Source organism: Ischnura elegans, chromosome 11, assembly GCF_921293095.1.
Source record: "Ischnura elegans chromosome 11, ioIscEleg1.1, whole genome shotgun sequence".
NCBI lineage: Eukaryota > Metazoa > Arthropoda > Insecta > Odonata > Coenagrionidae > Ischnura > Ischnura elegans.
The window spans coordinates 48390251-48410654 of NC_060256.1; the positions used below are offsets into that span (position 1 = coordinate 48390251).

A 20404-nucleotide genomic window follows, 5' to 3' on the forward strand; every position below is an offset into this window, starting at 1 on the left:
AATTTTTATTTAAACAATATTGTGTTTAGTGTACTGTGGAGACTAACTTAAAATTTGAGCATCATATTTCAAGAGTTGTCATTGCAATTAATTAAAAAAAAACTGAAAATGCCAAAAATCGGGCATGAGCTTTCTGGGAATGGAAACAAAAATTGCCAATATAGCGAATTGGTTGAGAACGAGCCCTTCATACTCAATGTGTGTTGCACTTTATCTGAATATAGTACCGAGAAGGTTAACTTTTTTATTTGGCGTGGATACGTTTTTTTCGCCAAATTGATTGATGTTGGCGATTTTAGCAGAAGCGAATGCAATTTTTACCCAACTGACCGGCATCTCATTTCATAGTGACCGGAAGTCACTAATATAGAATCTTAAATGTACGAAAAGAATAGTATATTGTTTCTTGTAATGAAATTTGAATTGATTGTACTACTACCATGAGTATATTATCTAATAGTAACGAGGTCATGGACTGATTGTATTGTGTTTTTGCGGGTGGATAGACTGTCCAAATGTGCTAATGAATCTTTTAAAAACCTATGGAGTCTCCACGATCCGTCGCGCTCTATTTATTCGGAAGAATTGCTTCCGAGAAGCCATATATTTCAGTAATATAATGTTTCCTATTCAAGATTCGTCTGTCCCGTGCACTCTCACTTATCGGTACCTGTCACAAGAAAAAAATGTAAACTTTGTCACAAGCAATACTTCTAATTTATTTGGATGCATCATATTTATTGACATTTTGTGAAAGTTGCGTAAGAGTGTGAAAGAAATACAAAAACTGCCTCTAGGGTGTCTCATTCGCAATCATTTTTAATATAGTAAAATTCTAGTCAACACGCATGAAATTTTTATAGTACTATTTTGCACTCTATAGAATTTAGTGTAAGAAACTTTTCTCGTTCACATTCTTTTATTTTTTGAAATTGTATAGCCCACTACATTCTCTTATCTATTTATTCCAATATATTTATGTCTCTTTGTCCCAAATTTAACTAATTTGGAAGATTATTAAATCCATGCATTTTTTCAACAATCTTTATACTTAAATGTAAGTGCCCTGTCCACTAAAATACTGTACGTGATTAAAACTCTGTAAGAGAGCAACTGGGTCGGAGGAAGAGCTGGCGTCCTCGCCACATCTGACCCAGAATAAAGTAAATCCAGTCAATCAAGTCCTGTATGGAAAGTGCATCTACATCTACGAGGTACCTTGCAAGCCACAATCAGGGTGTGTGGCACGGGGTGATTTCACACCAATCATTCAGCACTCATCCTAGCCTTAAACAGAAACGCGCTCGCTTTGCAGACACAGGCCCAGCACGCAGGGCAACGACACGCGGTCAGACCAGAAACTAAGAGTCTAATAAGGGAACGAACATGCTACCATGAAAATAAAACTACTAGTTAGCGATAGAAAAACGAAAAGTTAGCGTATTAAGTGATTCGTGCATGTATTTTTTTCCAGTCACTACGCAAGAGAATTTTATTGTATTCTTTTCGTAATATAGTAGGACTAGAACTTCTCTTATTCCTATTCTTTTAATTTTTGAAATTATACAGCCTACTATGTTGCCCATCAAGAAATGCATGCAGATGGCTAGTATGGACACGTATAGTAAGTTATTAACTTTACATGCAGTAGGATAAAACGAAGTAGCGTAAACATGACTGTGTATGTGCTTCTGGGAAACCAGATAAATCGATTCGATCGATATGTGTCGATAAAATCGATAGGTCTCTTGGATCCGATCATGGGATACAACTAGACCGATCCTTGCTAAGTGGTTTGAACTCACACTGAACCCTCAGGTGGACTTGGTCGCTGGTCGAGTCTCCTTCGGAGTTGGCGGCAGCGCACCGGTAATCCCCTGACTGTTGCCTTCTCACCCTCTGAAGAACCAGGCTGGACCCGCTGACGATCACACCGGCGCTCGTGTTCTGTGCCAGTTGGTGTCCCTGCAACGAGAAAGGAAGAAAAAACAGGGGTGAGTCCTATTATTTGAAAGTGAAAGATAATTGAGGGGGTGGGAAGCCAAGGGGTAGAAGTATTTGTTTTTCTAAACAGAGTTGGGTACAAAATTGATAGAAGAAATATACAAAAATTGGTTGCCAAGAGATTCGAGTGAGTATGTTATCTCCTGACATCGAGTGGAAAATCAAATACACTCCTAAGTATCTAGTTGATATAGTTTGTTTTCTGCATCTAATTTCTGTACCTAACTCTATTTAGAATAAAATCACTCTCATTCACGAATGTTATAGATCAGGGATACGAGGGAAACGTCAGGAAAAGGCCTAGCAAAATAAGGTAGTGAAATCTGGCCCCAAGCTGTTTAAAAACTGTAGTTGGGCGCATGAAAGTTTGACTGCACCCATGACATAAATAAAATGTTACGGATTTACACTGAGGTGATGTGAGGATTTACAAGCTATCACGAAAGCGGGAAGACGCCTCCAGGAATATGAGTGATTCGATCTGTGAATCACGACGTTAAAAAATTCTGGCAAGTTGAATCTGAGTTCTGTAAGAAATTGAGCTAATTACTTGTTGTTGGGAGTAAGACCGCTTCAAAGACTGCTGTAAGGTGGAGAAAAATATTCTTTTCCAACGATGAGGTCATTTACCCAGACCCGGAATTGCAATTTATTCCAATTCGGTGTATGGAAAGGAAACGTTAGTCACAGCGAAAAAGCAACCTTTATCATGCAGTCATTCTCTCATATAAGTTTAAATGAAAATAACGCGAAATTTTCCGCCCATTTTCCGTGAGCTGATGAAATGTTCGCATTTACCATTACCTCGATCAGGGTGATCCGCTCCTGTGAGGGAGGGTATATTTGACAATAGTGTAAGCATCAACGGACCTCGTGCGGCCGATGAGATAGTCGGAGGAGTGGTTGGGAAGCGGTGACCCTCACGGCATGAGTTCTTGACGACATCAACTTATTTGCGAAGGGACTAAGGCCAAGGCTAACGATAATTCGCCTGGAATAGCTCGAGAAGTTGGAGTCGGATCGAGGACGGAAAAAATGAGGCTTTTCTTATTAAAAAAATAAACAATAGTTGACGATCAAATAAATTCGTGAAGGAACCTTTTTATAGCCTTCATTGTGGTCACGTTACGCTTGGATTAATTTAAAGTAAAACTGTTTTTTTTCAATATAAATTTACTTAGCAATTCAAAATGAATTAAAAACACAAATTATGATCTTGAGAGGCTACTTAAACGATGGCGAATTCTAAACTTAATACACACAATCAGAATTGTGGCTAGCAATACAAGAATTCCCCATTCCTTCAATGCTGGTAGATCATTATCATTTTCGACTTCCCCAGTGCTTTTTCACGCAGAGAAAGGTTAGTTTTTCAGAGTAATGTATTTTTAAATTTTATTTTCATGCCCCGCCACTCCTAAGTTCTCCAAAAATTTAGAGGTTGTATATGACACTTACAATTAGATACTTTTTTTTTAAATTTCGACCTCGAAAATGCTAACAAGGGTCTCATTGTCTATTGTATCATGGGTCAAAGTAATCTTCCATTATTTTAGCATCCGGAATAAGGCTATTTTAAATCTACTGGAGAAATAAGAATTTTAATAGAAATTGTTGTTTTATTATTCGAGAGAAACTAAGATAACATTTTATTGCATTTGCCGTTTTTATCTGAGGTCATCTTTTTCTTTCTATGAACATGGGGGATAAATCTTTTTCGTTTTCGCTCGTTTGCCTGGTAGTGCTTATTTGTAGAAGGAAGGCAGTCCATCTCAATCAGAGAAGTTAAATTGTATGTATTTAATTTTATGGAGTGAAGGCCAAGTTACTTACGGCTCACTTTGTGTCTTTTAAATCGATGCTTCTCTTGCCTTGCGGCGTCGCATGCTATTTTAATCCCTAAGTTTTTAGGTTATAATTTCAAGTCGACAAGGGAGTGATTTGGAATTCGTGGTGAAAATTGTAGCTGCGGTTATTATTGCAGCTGTTTAATGGCACGAATCGCAATCAGGAAACAGCTGTCGGACTTATTCTAGGATTCGAGGAGATAACGGTGGAATGGCGCCTTTCAATCCGGAATATCCCCTAAGTGCACGTTGAGTGTGAAAATTCCTTGGAGGATAATTTTTTCTGGTAGTCGAACCCGAATCATCGGAAACAAAACTCCGCTATAAAGGTGCCTTGGTCAATCAAATTCTGAGAGGACCTTTCGCGAATCCGGGAGATCCTGGTCAAATAGCAGCTGTAAAAATTTCGCACTACATGCTGACCTGTTGTGAATTATCATTACATGCATGTAATTCTTTAGTATTGGTCGGTATTTATTTATGTGTGATAAAAATCGTAAGATATCAGAGTGAATAGACAGCAACTTATTGATGTCAGCATAACGCTGTCTGGCATCAATTTTAGCTTTCCAAACCGAGATGTGCACTATTTTACGTAGGATATAATTTTTAACGTATAGTACAAAAGCTATAAAATGGCATAGTTCTCAGCATTATTTATTTGTGGCTGAACATACTCATTGACATAAACTAAGTCCACAAACTGGTGATTCATTCTAATCTCATCAAAATCAACAATTGTCAGTCCTTAGATTGGTTGGATTCTCCTCTCCACTCAATTCTCCGATCGACTTATCTTTTAAAACCTACGTAATTCTTAAAAAGATCGCCTATTTTTGGAGATGATTAATTTAATACTACTACTATATCCTCCTTGATATCATATATCTTCATATTAATTGTCGTTGGAGATATAAATCTCCTGGATCAGGAGTCGAACGTCGGGCCTTTGTCTTTCGGGTAAAATTGTAATGGGAATTGTTAATGAAGTCTTCACGGGAAATCATCCGTGTCAGGATGGACATTGCTGTCAACGTTTCAATGGACTTCTCTGCCATCGTCTTCAGGGTGAATAGAGACGATGGCAGAGAAGGCCATGGAAACGTTGGCAGCAATGTCCATCCTGACCCGGCTCATTTCCCGTGAAGACTTCATCAAAAAGATTCGCCGGGAAAGCACCAAATCCTTCGTGTAGTGGGAATTGATTAGGGTAGTGGTCTGCACTGTGGTCCTATGAGCCTAAGATCCGTGGTTCTATTGGAATATTTTTTTATGGCAATCAATGTGAATTTTATCGCTGTTCGTGCGGCAGGCTTGAAGTTTTACCACATCATGTATCTTATCCCTCAAAAGAGCTTATATTTGGAATCCAATTATATTCTATGCGTGTGTTGTCACTTGTGCTGGCTGGGATATTAATCCGCTTTGTAGGCCCATAATTTCCTTTTCAAATTGGAATTCATTTTTTTTAACGAGAAATTTTTTTAACATAGTTGGACCAATACTGCGTATTAACCATGAAACTTCTTTTCTATCTTTTCATCTATCTTGTCACCGGTTCTGAGATTAGACTTGATTAAAATAAGAAATATTTTTGATAGGAACACCCAGTTGTATGTGAGTTTGCATTAGTTATTACCTCGCATCTTAGGCGTAAATATTTTTTATATATTTTGTTTAAAAGAAAAAGGTTAGTGAAGAGTTTGATCTGGGGTGTACCACTTCGCGGCGCGGAAACGTTGACACCTGGGAAGGAGGACGAGAGAAGACTGGAGGCGTTCGAGATGTGAGCGTGAAGAAGAATGGAGAAAGTTAAGTGGACGAAAAGGAGGAGGAATGACGAAGTGCTGGACATGGTGGGTGAGGAGAGGCAGCTTCTAGATGAGATACGGAGGTGATAGAAGGTATGAATGGAGCGAGTACTTTGCGGGGAGGGAATGCTGAAAACGTCGTTAGTGGGTAGAATGTCAGGTAACGAGGGAGAGGAAGGAATAGAATAGGATTTTTAGATAGAGTGAAAGGGAGTAGGCCTTACTGTGAATTGAAGAGGGATGCCCTTGAAGGAATAGGAGGCTGTCAGAATACTTCTTAAGTACTCCATGCTAACATACCTTAATGGTAGAATACTTTGATAATAATAATTGCTATTTATCCTTGCTTAGTTCTCTGCATTTCTCCAGGGTTTTCTTCCGCGTCAGCTTGTTTGTAGGCAATAGTTTCGCTGGCTATCCTGCCAGCGTCTTCAGGTCGAAGGTGTCAGCTGTTGGTTTCTGCCTCGCTTATATACTGTCGGCTGGATGAGAGCTGTTGTCTATAAACAAGCTGACGCGGAAGAAAACCCTGGAGAAATGCAGAGATCAAACCATCGCCGCAGAAACCTACGTTCTAACATCCTTGCTTAGGTTTAAATTAAATGAGAAACTTAAGAGTTTAATTCATCTCAGGGTATTCCCTTTACATTTTTCTACAATTTTGTTCTGGTTAGGCATATTATACAGCATTGCAAGAGTCCTGAACCCCGTCCACCTCAATTTATTTCCCGAATATCGTGCTCCTATCTTCTATTTATTTTTTCTGTGGTTCTTTTTTAATGGAGTGATAGGGAATGAAATGATATTTTTATTTTGTAATCAACGTAGAACAGTGAATTAAAAAGTGATCATTATTTTATATTATAAAGTATACCGTTAAATACATTGAGAGAACAGCTATCGCTACTCGTATAAAATCATTTCATTACTTCCAATGCATCATATTTCACGAAATATGAATAATTAATGTAGATTTTGGATGTTTTAACATTGATAACCTTTCAAAATATTTATATTGTTCTCCTAAATAGTGCTAAAATTATGAAAATCTGATGACGAAGTTCATTCGTCATTGTAAGATCCGGAAGCGGAAGTTCATACGAGCTAGACTCGTCATTTTAGTGAAATGAAGCATTCTGGGAACCTCCCCTTCCGTCATTCCCTCTTCTAATCACTGTAGCGCCTACTCCCTTACATTCTATCTAAATATCCTATTCTATCCCTTCCTCTCCCTCGTTACCTGGCATTCTACCCTATTACACCGTTTTCAACATTCCCTCCCCGGTAAGTATTCGCTCCATCCATACCTTCTGTCTCCTCCGTATCTCAACTAGTTGCTGCCTCTCCTCACTCACCATATCCATCACTTCGTTGTTACTCCTCTCCATCCACTTTATTTTCGCCATTCTATTCCACACCCACATCTCGAGCGCCTCCAACGTAAAAAGAAAATACCATACATGATTTTATATTACTGAGCTTTTTAACTGAATGGAAATCATGGAAAAGCCGAACAAATTTACAAATTGAAAATTTAAGGTTGGTATGAATCCAGCGACAATAAAGCGAGTTACTATTTTTTTTTCCAAAAACTGACACGATTAATTTGCTGGAGTTTTAAAGTTAATATCGGGCTAAAATGCCACTGCCTAAAAGGAGCGGAGTAATACTGTTCGCCGGCCACGCTGGGGAAGTTGTTTTAATTTTAAATTCGAGGTATCAAGAAAGCGGGATTATCTGGAGTTTACGATGCGCCTCTTCCTTGACGCTCTGTGGAATGAACACTTTCTAGAAAAGAGGAATATTATTCCCAAGCCATCTTCTAAAGTAACAAATAGTAGCGGGTGTAACTTGGTGGAAATCCTTAATCGTTGGAATTTAAGAAATAAAAAAATAGCGCATGGTCGATCGCACTAAAACACCGTGTGGAAATAGCCAAGTTTTTATTTATTCAATTCCTACGATCTTCTCAAGTATTTTGTCGGGAGTTAAGTACTCTAATCTAGTATCTAAGATATATTCAACGGTTTCCGGCGAGATGTTGCGGAACATATTGCAATGATAAATGAAAATGAAAGTTTTTGTGTATGTCCGCAGTATTTATTATCATTCGACGCGTTTCAGCGAATAACCTTCGCCGTCATCAGGTACAAATGCAGGTTTCAGTCAAGAAGTGAAACGCGTCGTACGATAAATACTGTGGACATACACAAAGTTTTTCATTTTCATTTATCGTAGTATCTAAGGTTATACTCAACATATGGGTCTCGATTGGATAACTGTCATTAAAAAAAGTATATTTCACCATTTTTTGTTGATTTCTAAGCATTGCCTGGAGAATTACTGTTGCGGATGCCTCTCGGAATAGCTTGCCTGGCGGGAGACACCTTAAAACCACGTTCTCTCTCTCTCTCTCTGACGCATTGCTGGCATTCCAGTTTACGGTCGATTTTATCTCCGCTAATCTCCAGAGAGAGGGACGTGCTCCAGCCGCCCATGCTTCGCGTTTACCGTGTGCCGTCGGTCTAGTGAGGGCGCGCGCGCAATTTGATCTTCGGGAGAGGAAAGTGGTTTTGTCCGGAAACGCGTTGACAGCGTCGCGTTGCCCGGATGTTCGAATGCGATAACGGGTGTAGGCCGTATTGGGAATTTGCGAACGCAGGCGGGAAGGCTGGGTGGGATATTGCGTGAGTTTTGGCAGGTGATGGGGTACCTATGTTCCTGCACCGTTATTGCGGATATCCGCAATAGATCCTGTGCTTGATCCGAGAGCTGATCGTAAAGATCAACGATTTCTTTTTTTACGTCGCGTATGAACTTAAATTATAGGGTGACAATGACTCAAAATATGTCCTTTTTACGTTTGTAGATGCATTTTCATTATTTCATAACGTTGAACGATGCACAGTATTCGAGTTCTGCAGCTAGATTCATCAGTTATGATCACCATGCAGATTAATAATGTATGATGTTAAACAGTTTCATATACATCGTTTAAAGTTTTTTGTAAATGCATATATTTGCTATTGGAATCATCATTTGTTAACAACCCTAAGATTGGTTTGACGCGGCTCAATTTTTTAATGCGTAAGTATTTCTTCTCTTTCTCCCCCTTCTTTACCTATTACATACATTATGTTCGAGTATCTCCTTTTCCGTTCTTCCTATCTTCTTATCCGTTGACGATTGTCTTCAGCAGGCCATCATGTCTCAAAATATGGTCTTTTTTTTTCCTTTTCTTGACCTTGTTTAATATACGATATAATATTTCCTGGAGTTTAGGTCTATTTTAAAACAAGTTTCAGCCAACGTTTCGATTTATTTTAAAATCATCATCAGGGCTATGTAAGAAAAAAGTATGAACAATATAAAATACAAATATTAAAACGATATACAATATTTATACATAAAAAAATGTTCTATCGGTTTTTATACAATAATGCAATAAAAAAAATATATATAGACAGCGTTGGCTGAAACTTGTTTTAAAATTGACCTAAACTCCAGAAAATATTATATCGTAAAATATGGTCTACGAGGTTGTTCCGTCTTCTTGTCTAGGTTTTCAAGAGGCTTTTCTTCCTCCTACTTTTCTAAGGACTTCCTCATTGCTAAGGCGGTCGATCCATTTGATCCTCATCTTATGTAGCACCGTATTTCCGAGGTCTCTACATTCATTTCTTCGCGGCAGTCATTGCCCATGCCTCACCTCCGTAGAGAAGCATACTCCTATAGCAAGTTTCTAATATTTTGTTCCCTTACTTCTGCATTTAAATTTTCCGCTGTTTGTAGATCTTTATTTTGGTGGAATGCTCTCTTATCCTTGGCCATTTTTCAGATAATTTCAATACTTGTATGTCAGCATTTAATGATTTTACTAGATTCTGCTGAAAAGTATTTTTTTGGCATGGCAACAAATTACTTGGATTTTTTTAAATTTGTGATTATATTTTTGTGACTTTATTTTGGTGGAATGCTCTCTTATCCTTGGCCATTTTTCAGATAATTTCAATACTTGTATGTCAGTATTTAATGATTTTACTAGATTCTGCTGAAAAGTATTTTTTTGGCATGGCAACAAATTACTTAGATTTTTTAAAATTTGTGATTATATTTTTTGTGACTTTATTTTGGTGGAATGCTCTCTTATCCTTGGCCATTTTTCAGATAATTTCAATACTTGTATGTCAGTATTTAATGATTTTACTAGATTCTGCTGAAAAGTATTTTTTTGGCATGGCAACAAATTACTTGGATTTTTTAAAATTTGTGATTATATTTTTTGTGACTTTATTTTGCTGGAATGCTCTCTTATCCTTGGCCATTTTTCAGATAATTTCAATACTTGTATGTCAGTATTTAATGATTTTACTAGATTCTGCTGAAAAGTATTTTTTTGGCATGGCAACAAATTACTTAGATTTTTTAAAATTTGTGATTATATTTTTTGCGTTTCTCTGTTTCTGCAGTTCTGCGTGAACATTCCCGGAAATTGGTCATTTTTCTTATCAATTACGGTATTTGTATATTATTCAGAATTATTTTTTCGCTATTTCCATGATTTTATCTACAAGTTGGCGATTTTCTCTGCATATCAGTGGCATCACGTGATCTCTGATTTTAACGCGTCAATCTTGTCCCATGCGCAACATACTGATATATACTCTTTTATTTATGTACAATGAGATGTTAAAGGGTTACTCAAAAATCTGCGGGTACAATGATTGTATGGTCGAATTTGAAAAGGATTGATTAGGACGAGACAAGTAATGAAAGTTTTTATTTCTGTTGCTATTACTGTTGCCGGTCGATACACCGGAATCATATCGGAATTTTTTTATCCTTTTGTTGTCGCAAAAAAATTGTCACCTCATTTTCTATGAATGCCACGTTTTATCCTGAAGTATCAACTTTAAAAAAATTGAGAATTGTTTAATATCATTTTTAAATTCGTGGTTTTGTATCATATGTTCTAAAATTTATTGTCCTATCACTTTAAATTTTATTAACCAATGGATTTTAGTTTTTAGCCCTGATATTGGCAGTAAATTTTCGGGAACTTTGGCTTCACTAAAAGTTTTAACTTCGTTCCTAGACCAAACCCCCATAAAGATACATAGTAATTATCCATGCTGATGGTTGATAAGACTATTTTGAGCGTCATTCTTATACTTACTCAGAAGTTTGTAATGTTCGAGAAACGCATGAACTTTTTGGAGACGAATTTTATGTTTGTCGTTAGTTTAGGAAGTCCTCCACGAGCTTCCCCGATCACAATAGCACCCCACTTGCGCACTCCGTCTTGTTCGCTCTTTTTTCGGTCTCGAGGAGTTTATAAGTGAGGGGAAGCGGTCCTCATCCGTCAAGCAATGCTCCCGCTGTCACAATTGGAAAAAGTTAAGCCCTCTCCATCCGTCGTCTTTTTTGAAGATCTTAGAGGTGGGTAAGAAGGAGAGAAAGGAAAGGCAGGTTTCGTTATTTTTGGGCCAATGGCGCCCAATCAAATGTGTCTCCTTTTCAAAAGAAGAAAATACACGGGTATTGATTTTTCCGTCTTTTTTTGTGTGTTCCCATGGCGCCTACGTCTTGACGCGCTTCCTGTGTTGGTACCTATTCTTCTTCTCCCCCTCTCTTTCATACGCAGTATATAAGGAGTTCCATTTCGTCGTGTCAAAGTTATCAAATATCCCTCTTTGTATGGAAGACTCCTAGGAAAAAAAAGAAGAGCAATCTTAATAAATTTCCGTCTCCTAGGTTTTTCTAGTTCAATACAGCTCTAATCTCGGGTATGGGTAGAGTTCTGTGGTTGAAGAAGTTAGTATTTGGGGAGACTTAACTTTCTTTCGAAATTCATCGTCGAGTTTTCAAAATTTTTGTTTTCGATTTTTCCCTATTGGCTAACAGTTAATATTTGATTTTTCCCTGAAAGTTTATGCTAGTGAAGTATATATTAAATAGTGAAGTATTACCCCTGATACTCTCGTAAATACGCTGACTACAATAACAAATATTACCCTAAATAGCGAACATTTTTCGAATGTAATGCTAGAGTAGCATGGCAGCTCGGTGGGTGGAGTGGTTGGCTACTGAAGGTCCGGGGTTCAAATCCCCGATGAAGCCCTCGGCCATTCCTACCCATGGGTCATCAAAGTCGTCGAGGTGGCATTGGGAAAGGAATCGGCCTCCCTACCGTGAATGTGTGTAAATTCGCGTGCTTTTGGCTTAGTATGGGGTGAGCTCTCTCCTCACCTATAGAAACAAATCTTCGGGTCGAAAAAAATCGATGTTTAACATGTTAAATTTAAGGAAATTCATCGTTGCACAACAGAATATAAGGATATTCATGCCAGGCTTGCCGCTCGTCAGTCAGATAAGCTCTTGAAAATTACGTAAGAAGTACGTTGAAACGGATCCAGGAAAATAATAAAAAAAGTGTGGCAAATTACCAGTGTTGTCTCTTCAGCTGTTTCGGGTTGAACACGACCAGTTCATAAAATTTAATTGGATAATAATGTGACGGATGTTATTTTTCGTATCTATTGGATGGCTCGTATCTATTTCTCTGTTATAAATCTCTGGTAGCCAATATTTATTTTTTAGGACCACCAACGAAGATCACGAAGAAGTTAAAACTTCTAAATTAAATCATACTCTGTTGGTTCTGTTTTATGGATGTTTAGGGTGAATTCATTTGCTGCGACTTGCCGAATAATGTTGGAATGGTTTTACCATGTCTTAAACAGTTTCAAAGCGAACGCATTTTTTATAAATGATGACGTACGAAAGAAGTTTTAAATCAATAAAAGAAACGAATTGAAGGGAAAAAAATTAATACGGGTGGATATATTTTTGAATACTCTTACGTGATTTGGTTCGGGTTACCGTGGGTAAGCCCGTTGGGATACTTTTCTAGTGCGGGAACCAAGTCAGAGACTTTATACGCTGCTCTTACAACGCTAAAGCCATTGCTAATACTTGTAATATTAGCTGGTTTAACTATTGTTTTCTTCGAACTTAATTATTTCGTATTAATCTAATATTTGCAGCTTACTTTTGCTTCAAAATATTTTATAAATTAGCCGAAATCAATGTCTTTGAAAGTTGTGGTCAATTGGTTTGCTTTTTATCTGGTTAGTTGACCTTTTCTGGTTCTGGTCATGCGGTAATCCATCAACTAAGATCCGTCGTAGTTTACATTGAAGTGATGAATGTTATGCATTGAAAAGGATTGCGGTTATTTATTTGCAAGATGTATAGCATGACATTTCTGTTGTCATGATACCGTCATTTATTGGTTGGTAAATGCTACGGAAAACATTTTTGGGCGAATTTTCTAGGACATAACTGTAGAAATAAATTGTGGCCTTTATTGCCCTAGTCACTGAATAATTTCAGTTGATATCAGTTATGATTTACGTCTATTGGAATCCAATTTGCCGCTCGAATTAAAAAAATATTATACATCAAATGCCAATATAATTCGTTTTGAATGTGTGATTCCGAAAGATTGTCCTAATAAGAGTAAAACATTTCCTGGTATTAATTTTTATTTCTACACTATGCGGTGAAATTTCATAAATTTGGGGGCACATGAGGTTATTTTATTTTGAAATTATTCGTTTCCGCTGGAAATATGTTCAGAATTCAATTATTTGAAAAATGTATTTGTTTTGGATTTCAATGTAGAAATAAATACATGTACATTGATTTACATAATGTGTACCATGGAAGATTGGAAAATGCCCTCAAATCTCATTAGTCATAGTATGTGTTCATTAGTTTATATTTTCATACCCCCGGAGTAATCTTTGATTTTGCTTGCGTTCTGAGTTTCAGTGTAATATTTTCGTTTGCGGGCTGCTCCTTTGATGTACCAACCTGTAATACGCATCGAGCTGTGTGCATTAAAATTAAGATGAGTGAGTCGTTTGACTTGGCCTTTGTCGTATCGCTTTATTCTCTTCACGATTGAACAATCATAAGTGATTCTCCTTCCTCGGACTCATTTTTCCGCGACTTAATATTTACTGTAGTATTTACGTTAAATGTATCATGACTTCAAGATAGATTATTTTTTAATCGTACGTTTCACACTGCGTTGTGTGACACTATGTTAATACTTATAAAACTTATTGCATGAAGAAAAGATAAGAGTGGAGCAGAATGTGGTCTACTCGCGGGAATAATTGAGAAAAGGGACTGGCTGATGATTTAATTGAACTTTTATATGAATATATATTTACTAAAAATTGAATTGTTTTTGACTTGTTTTTCTTAAATATTGAATTCGTCGACCACCGAATTATTTGGTCATCTATGTGTATTTTATTCATTTATTTTTTGGGGAATGGACCGCTCTGTAAAAATCGTTATTTCGATTGAGAAAATCCCCAAGTACTAGTGGCATCTGGTCGAGTGATGGGCAATGCATTTAGTTTTCTCCAATCAGTTTCGGTATAGATTACTCTGATTTTTCTATGGAGAATATGCTGAGTGTGTATTATTTTGGTCTCCGCGTGACAAAGTAATGGATGATACTCGATGGACATAACCTTATCCGTTTAAGCTGCGTCCGTGTTAGATAACGGAAATTTGGAGTAAGTAATTTCTACTTAAAAACCCTTAAAGATGGGAAAGAAATGCTTGGCATATGATATGCTGCGCATTATTTCCTTCTGCATCAAGTTTTATTTTACGTGCAAATACCTTTCTATTTCAATTGAGGAATTTGATTTTCATGGTGAAGTTTTCTCGGGTTGCGTAGAAAGCATTAGAGGATGGTAGCAAAATTCCAATTTTGCCGGCAACAGAGCAGATCATGGTAAATACGTTTCGTGTTCACACAACGTGACTGATATTCATTGAAAAGCCCCTGATCGTATTCCCGTGGACAATAATGCCATTAATAATTCCAAATATGTTAATAAAATGCCTCTGGAATATGTAATGGTTGTGAGAGTTACGTAAAATATATGGAACGTTTGTTATGTGATGAAGTTGGTAAATATCAAATTGTGTTTCGTTGGATTGAAGATTTGATTCCCTGGGGGGCTTCAACCGGATGCTTTGCTCGCCCCGACTGGAGACTGGTAGTTATTTTGTTTTGGAGAAAACTATCTGCAGCAGCTTATGACTGCATCACTTTCCCGTCTTCTTTTCGGTCCTCATACGAGTATAAATTTTGGTATCTTCCTCTCGCGCTCCCCGAGAATGTTATGAAATCGAGTGATCATCACAGTCGTTAAACGTGTCCCACTTTCCTTGACGATAACTCTGTCCGCCAATGTTCTTTGTTCACGCCTTGCTCACTCCATTCTTCATCTCTACCTCACCGTATTTCCGCAGCTCGAGTGGAATTGTGTACCTAGATGGATGGGAGATAAAAAAAAGAGATGTATCACTGCCGAAATTTTAAGGTACTCGCTTAAAAAAAAGTTCGAAATCGAAGGTGCGGAGATAAGAACCTTTCGGGCTGTCACTTCGAATCAAGCGTGAGGGTTCGTTTGTTTTGTAATCTCTGCGGTTTTACAAAAAAAAAAACAACGTATATTTGTTCCTGTTGGTGAACGACATGTTGGTGGACCAATGGTGATCACATGCTAAAGCCCTGCCGACGGACAAAAGCTTGGCTTTGAATAAACTCCGTGCAATCAGCTCTCCCAGGATCTCCGTTAACTTTCCCATCCATTAAGGCGAAATCAAACTGCGATGGAAAGCGAGACGTCGAATGTGCTCGCACTCTAAATAGAGCCTTAAGAGGAAACGTGACTCCTATTCGACCGGTCTTTTTTGGTGACGAATTTCTCGCTTTAAGCCATGCTATTATTTTGAAATTTACTGAGCACATAAAATATTCCCTGGTCTACATTTTCCGGTATTTAAAATTTTAAAATTTAAACACGGCAATTTCTCAGATGCAAATTTTTCTAGATTTGAAATACAGGAAAATGCTAACGAAGGTGTGCTGTATGTACCACGGATCACACCGAGGTTTTTCTCCAATTCTCCAATCTCCTAGCATTCTTTGTCCTTATTGTGCGGGGAAAAATTAATTTGTGTACCTATCCGTTCGGCAAAATACATTTCCTTTATTCACATCATTTTTACACAATCTTTAACACACTGCAAAAGCCTTCGCAAGGAGTAGCTCTGAAATATGCCTATTATTTGACGAATTCATCTCGGGTTCTCAGCCAGGTTAATTCTGTCGTATAAGCCGACGTTTCGAGAGACGACTTGTCTCCCATCTTCAAGGCCGTGTTACTCATTGAAAGTCCAATTCACGCTGAACCAATACGACCGTGTAGCGAGGACAACAATACTCTTCAGGTGTCGTCCGATTGGCTGAAGGTCTTTTGAAATTTAAACGGTCGTCGGTTTATACGACAGTATTAACCTGGTGTAGAACCCGATGAGAATTCGTCAGCAGTATTCACCAGGAAAAATTAAAATCGTTTATACCTATTATTTATTGCCTCAGCAATCTAAGTCTATTTCGTAGCCTCCGAGACTCTAACTGCTGCCAGCCCAATCCGTGTCGAAATCTGGGTAACGATTTTTGTTCGTTCGTTGCTATTTTGAGGGATCGCGCAGCTTCGTGTGCTATGTGTCGCACTGGGTGCGTAGCTGCCTTCCCTTTATCCCTTTGGAGGGCGACAATAGTTTCCCTATTCCCTTTTCTTATTCCGCCCCGGGAGGACAACTCTGGAGATACCGCTTTTCGGCCTCCCACATTGTCACTGTTCGTCGGTGCGTGGAATCTTGCCTGTTCAGCATCGATCTCTCTTGCTATGCTATCTCCTTCTCGGCGCACCTCCCGCTATAAAGTACCGCTCCAGAAAGATTCATTGTGAGTTCACCTGCTTCCGTTCCTTGAACTTGACTGAAATACTGCCTTATGCCGGGGCCGTAACCCTTGCTACTGCTAAACAGGGTTATCTCAAAGGAATGATACGGTTCCTAACATGGTTTAAATGAAAATACAGTTACTTTACAGTTTATGATTTTTATTTTTCGCACCCCTTTAATGGAAAAAATTAAGGAAAATTAAATACCGTAATAATAATTAATTAGATGCATCGTTGGCAAGGTCATGACCGTGGCATGCAGTGATGCTCCGTCATATCTTTCGTTGCTCTAAAATATCTAAAAATGATACTCGCATGTAATAGTAATAAAGATCGCAAAAGAATTTGTGCGGTTTTGAACGTGGTTTAATTGAGAGTAGAATATCTTACAGTTTATTTATTTATTTTTTGAATTTGTCGTCCCAAGCAATTTTTTTTGCATAATTAATAAACTTAAATATATGTGCCCTTAGTCGCCCGACAAGAGAGAAACCCGACGTTGACGTTAACCTACTGTTACAGATAGGCGCCAAAGTGACCACCGCTTAACGTCTCATCCGACGGACGGAGTACTGCACTTGAAGTGCTCTCTTCAAGGCATTGAAGCTGGGATCGGGCAACCTATGAGAAATCTATGCCACCCTGCCATTACTATCTTCCTATGAATTACTGAAAGCGCGCCAGTGTGTTATGATAACCCTATATTTTATTTTATAATAACAATCTCTAAAATTATAAACAAAATTTCTAAAAAAATTTGACTTGAGATCAAGAGAAACGTCAATTGCTCCTCTGGACAATTGCTAATGATAAAAAAAATTAATAAACGTTGTTCTTGTTTTTGCAGTGAGTTGCATGCAGTAGAAGATCTATGGAGGGGAAATAAGGGGGCTATCCAATCCCCCCCCCTTGAATATCCAATTTAGTACATTTGATAGAATGGTAATTTTTTTCGGACCCGGAATACTGCTGAGAGGTTACCTTCTACTTAGCCCCCCCCCTTGTCCCTATCCCGTATCCGCCACTGGTTGCATTCGAATAAGATTGTTTGTCTATGTACAATATGCAGTATATTTTGTAATTGTTGTCATTGGATTTTTGGAGATACCGAATGATTTTATCCCTCTTTAAAAAGACTTTTCTGCTCGCTGACTATCTTGTAAAATTCGTTGTCCTACCGATGTTTCGCCCACTGACGGCGTAGCATTGTTCTAATTTCTATGATTAACTAGATCAAACATTCAAGCGACGTGCGAGGTCATATCACAACACCTGATCGGGTCGACCCGGGTATCAAAGTTCTTCACTTTCGCTGGGGCACCGAATAAGATCTCCCCGACTCGAAAATTTCGACTTAGTTTTCATTCGTACGTTCTAAGCACCGTGATTCGTTATTGTTTACATTTTTTGCGATTCATTGCCTTGATGAAAGGTTCTTCTTGAACGAGTAAATAAGCTAGATCTCAGCCCATCTAGACGACCCATTCATGCACGTTCGAAAGAGATACTTGCATTTAATCACCTTAGACTCCGACTAATTTAAAGTTTTGATATCACAAACCATGATTTGTAACGAACTTGCTACGAATAATGGGCTCGTTTTACTGATTTTAATTTATTGCTAATTGTGATACAGTATGAATAAAATGGTATATTCTTCCATTTTTATTATGCTTCTTGAGTCATTCGCAACGAAAAATTGACACCTTCAACGTTATATCAGATAAGTTTATGACGTCGTAAGCTCATGCCGAGAGTGTGGCCCCTTCTCCGTTACTACTCGGCCGTGCGCTTGGTACTCACTTGTTTTTTTGTTGTTTGCGCTCCTGTGAGCGGTTCCTTTGCTCAATGAACGGTTATTCCTGAACGAGTAAAGGAAGTAGATCTCTAATGACGTCACCAACTCCTGAAAGTTGAGGGGCAGCTTTCGCGTTTCCTTACTTGCCACGGAAAGATTTCATTTTCGTTGTAACCTATCTTTCCCTTCCGTCTTCCGAATTCTTTTTAAAAGTAGAAATTTTGAATCTGAGTTAACGACCCCTTTCTTAAGAGAAAGCATTGCACGCTCGCCCATACAATTTTGGTGACGAGTTAGATGAGCTATCATTTGTAAATATTCAGTATGTATAGGATAGTCCTGTTGAATATTTTCGTGCATCTTCAACGTGAATTATCAATGATGATCCGATTAAAAGCTGCTCTCATCGTTGAATTTAGAATAAAAAGATTGATGAAACTTGAAAAAGACGATGGCCGAGGATAGAAAACAATATATTCCAAGATTTTGACTGAGAAAAGTTGCTTTTCATCTAGTCTAACCGACGTTCGCAATCCTGTTTGATTTATTATTGAACAGGTCGATAGCAAGAAAACTGTATTGAATATTTTACCTCATTATTTTTTTGACGTTTTATTTTTATGTTTGACATAAAAATAAATATGTTGGTAAGGTCAGCTCTGTATACCCTGAACATTTCAATATGTAAGCTTATGGTAGAAGTTTCAAAAAACTTACGCATCGCTAAACTACACGACATGGTACGACCAACCGTTCGGCGTTGTACGACCTTACGGGAGTAACATCGACCTCTTAAGAACTAGTTACTACAGGTGCGCAGCTAGGAATTAAGGCTGGGGGGGGGTGGTTAGGTGCAACTAATACCGGGGTATGTGGGGGTATGGAATGCCCACCAGGATAAGAGGTAAGTGCGATATTAATAAATTGCGGAATTTTAAGATAAATGGTTCAAAATGGTGAGTTTTACTGCTTTCTGAGGGATATTTTATTTATCCTTACACTATTATATTAGTAATATCAATCTAATTAAATAAAATGGATTAAACTTAAAATTTCTCTGAGCTCTGGGGGGGTTTATCCCCCAAACCCCCCCTCGCTGCGCCACTGAGTTACTCATCTATATTCCATAGTTTCATGACAATGAGCTTAATAGGTACAATATGTTTTCTTTTAGAATCATGTTATTAATTCTTGGCTCCGAATATAACACAATCCGGCGGTAAAATTCAAGTATCTGGAGGCTCTTTTTTTTAGGCCATAGAGAAAGGGATGTTCTCACTGGAAGATGCACCAATGTGACATTAAAAAAATCAAGAAAAAAGTTATCCAATTTCCTGCTCTATTTAATCACATCCATGCCATTTATTTTTTCTTAGTTTGTACTCCGAATGAAGTCGGTGATTGGAGGTGTAATTCAGGAAGGCCTTCTTTCCCCGAAAACTTTCTCGTAAAATCATTTAATTTCCTGAGGAAGCCTTTGCGCCCGGCATCGACGACGAGTTTGAGTGGCGATAGGCAACGCTTCGGAAACTGCCTAAAATCCCTCTCTCACTTTTATCGCTAACCTCTAATCATGAAAAAAAAACTCAATACCTTTATCTTTTTCTCAATCTGTTACTCTCGCCTTCTCTGGCACTCGAACATGATCAATAGCTACGATCCCTTAGACGGTAGCCTTTTTTGCATTGGGTGGTGTAATTGGATAGTTTCCTTCATCAAAGAAAACGAAAGGCATTGATTGCGATTCGTTACCAATCATAAGTGTATTCCTAATATACAAATTATTTGGTTTTAGAAATACGCGCCCATTCGATGCCACTCCACGTGACGTCACAGGGACCCAGATGCTATACGAGTAGTCAGGAGTTTTACATCGTCTGAGATTACCAATGCATGCATGAGGCACAGAGCTCAGGGAAACATGTCTCAATATCACCTATCAAAACTGCCCAAGGTCGAAAAGTTTCCTTCGTTTGATAAGGTATTAATAATCCTTATTTAAGCCAAGCGCTACCAGCTAGCAGGGTACTCTGGTACCTGCCAGCATCCTGCGTCGTATCAGCTCTCAAAGCCTCGCCCCAAGGTCACCTCAGTTGC

The 20404-nt window shown here is 38.2% G+C and overlaps 1 protein-coding gene across 1 annotated transcript in view; it reads right to left on the reverse strand.

The window, feature by feature from the left end:
- Window positions 1-20404, reverse strand: part of LOC124167631 (nephrin-like) — an 847280-nt gene that overhangs the window by 33940 nt on the left and 792936 nt on the right. Inside the window, exon 9 of the mRNA XM_046545611.1 lies at window positions 1806-1965. Coding sequence (XP_046401567.1) covers window positions 1806-1965 — 160 coding nt within the window. The remainder of the gene's footprint in view (window positions 1-1805; window positions 1966-20404) is intronic.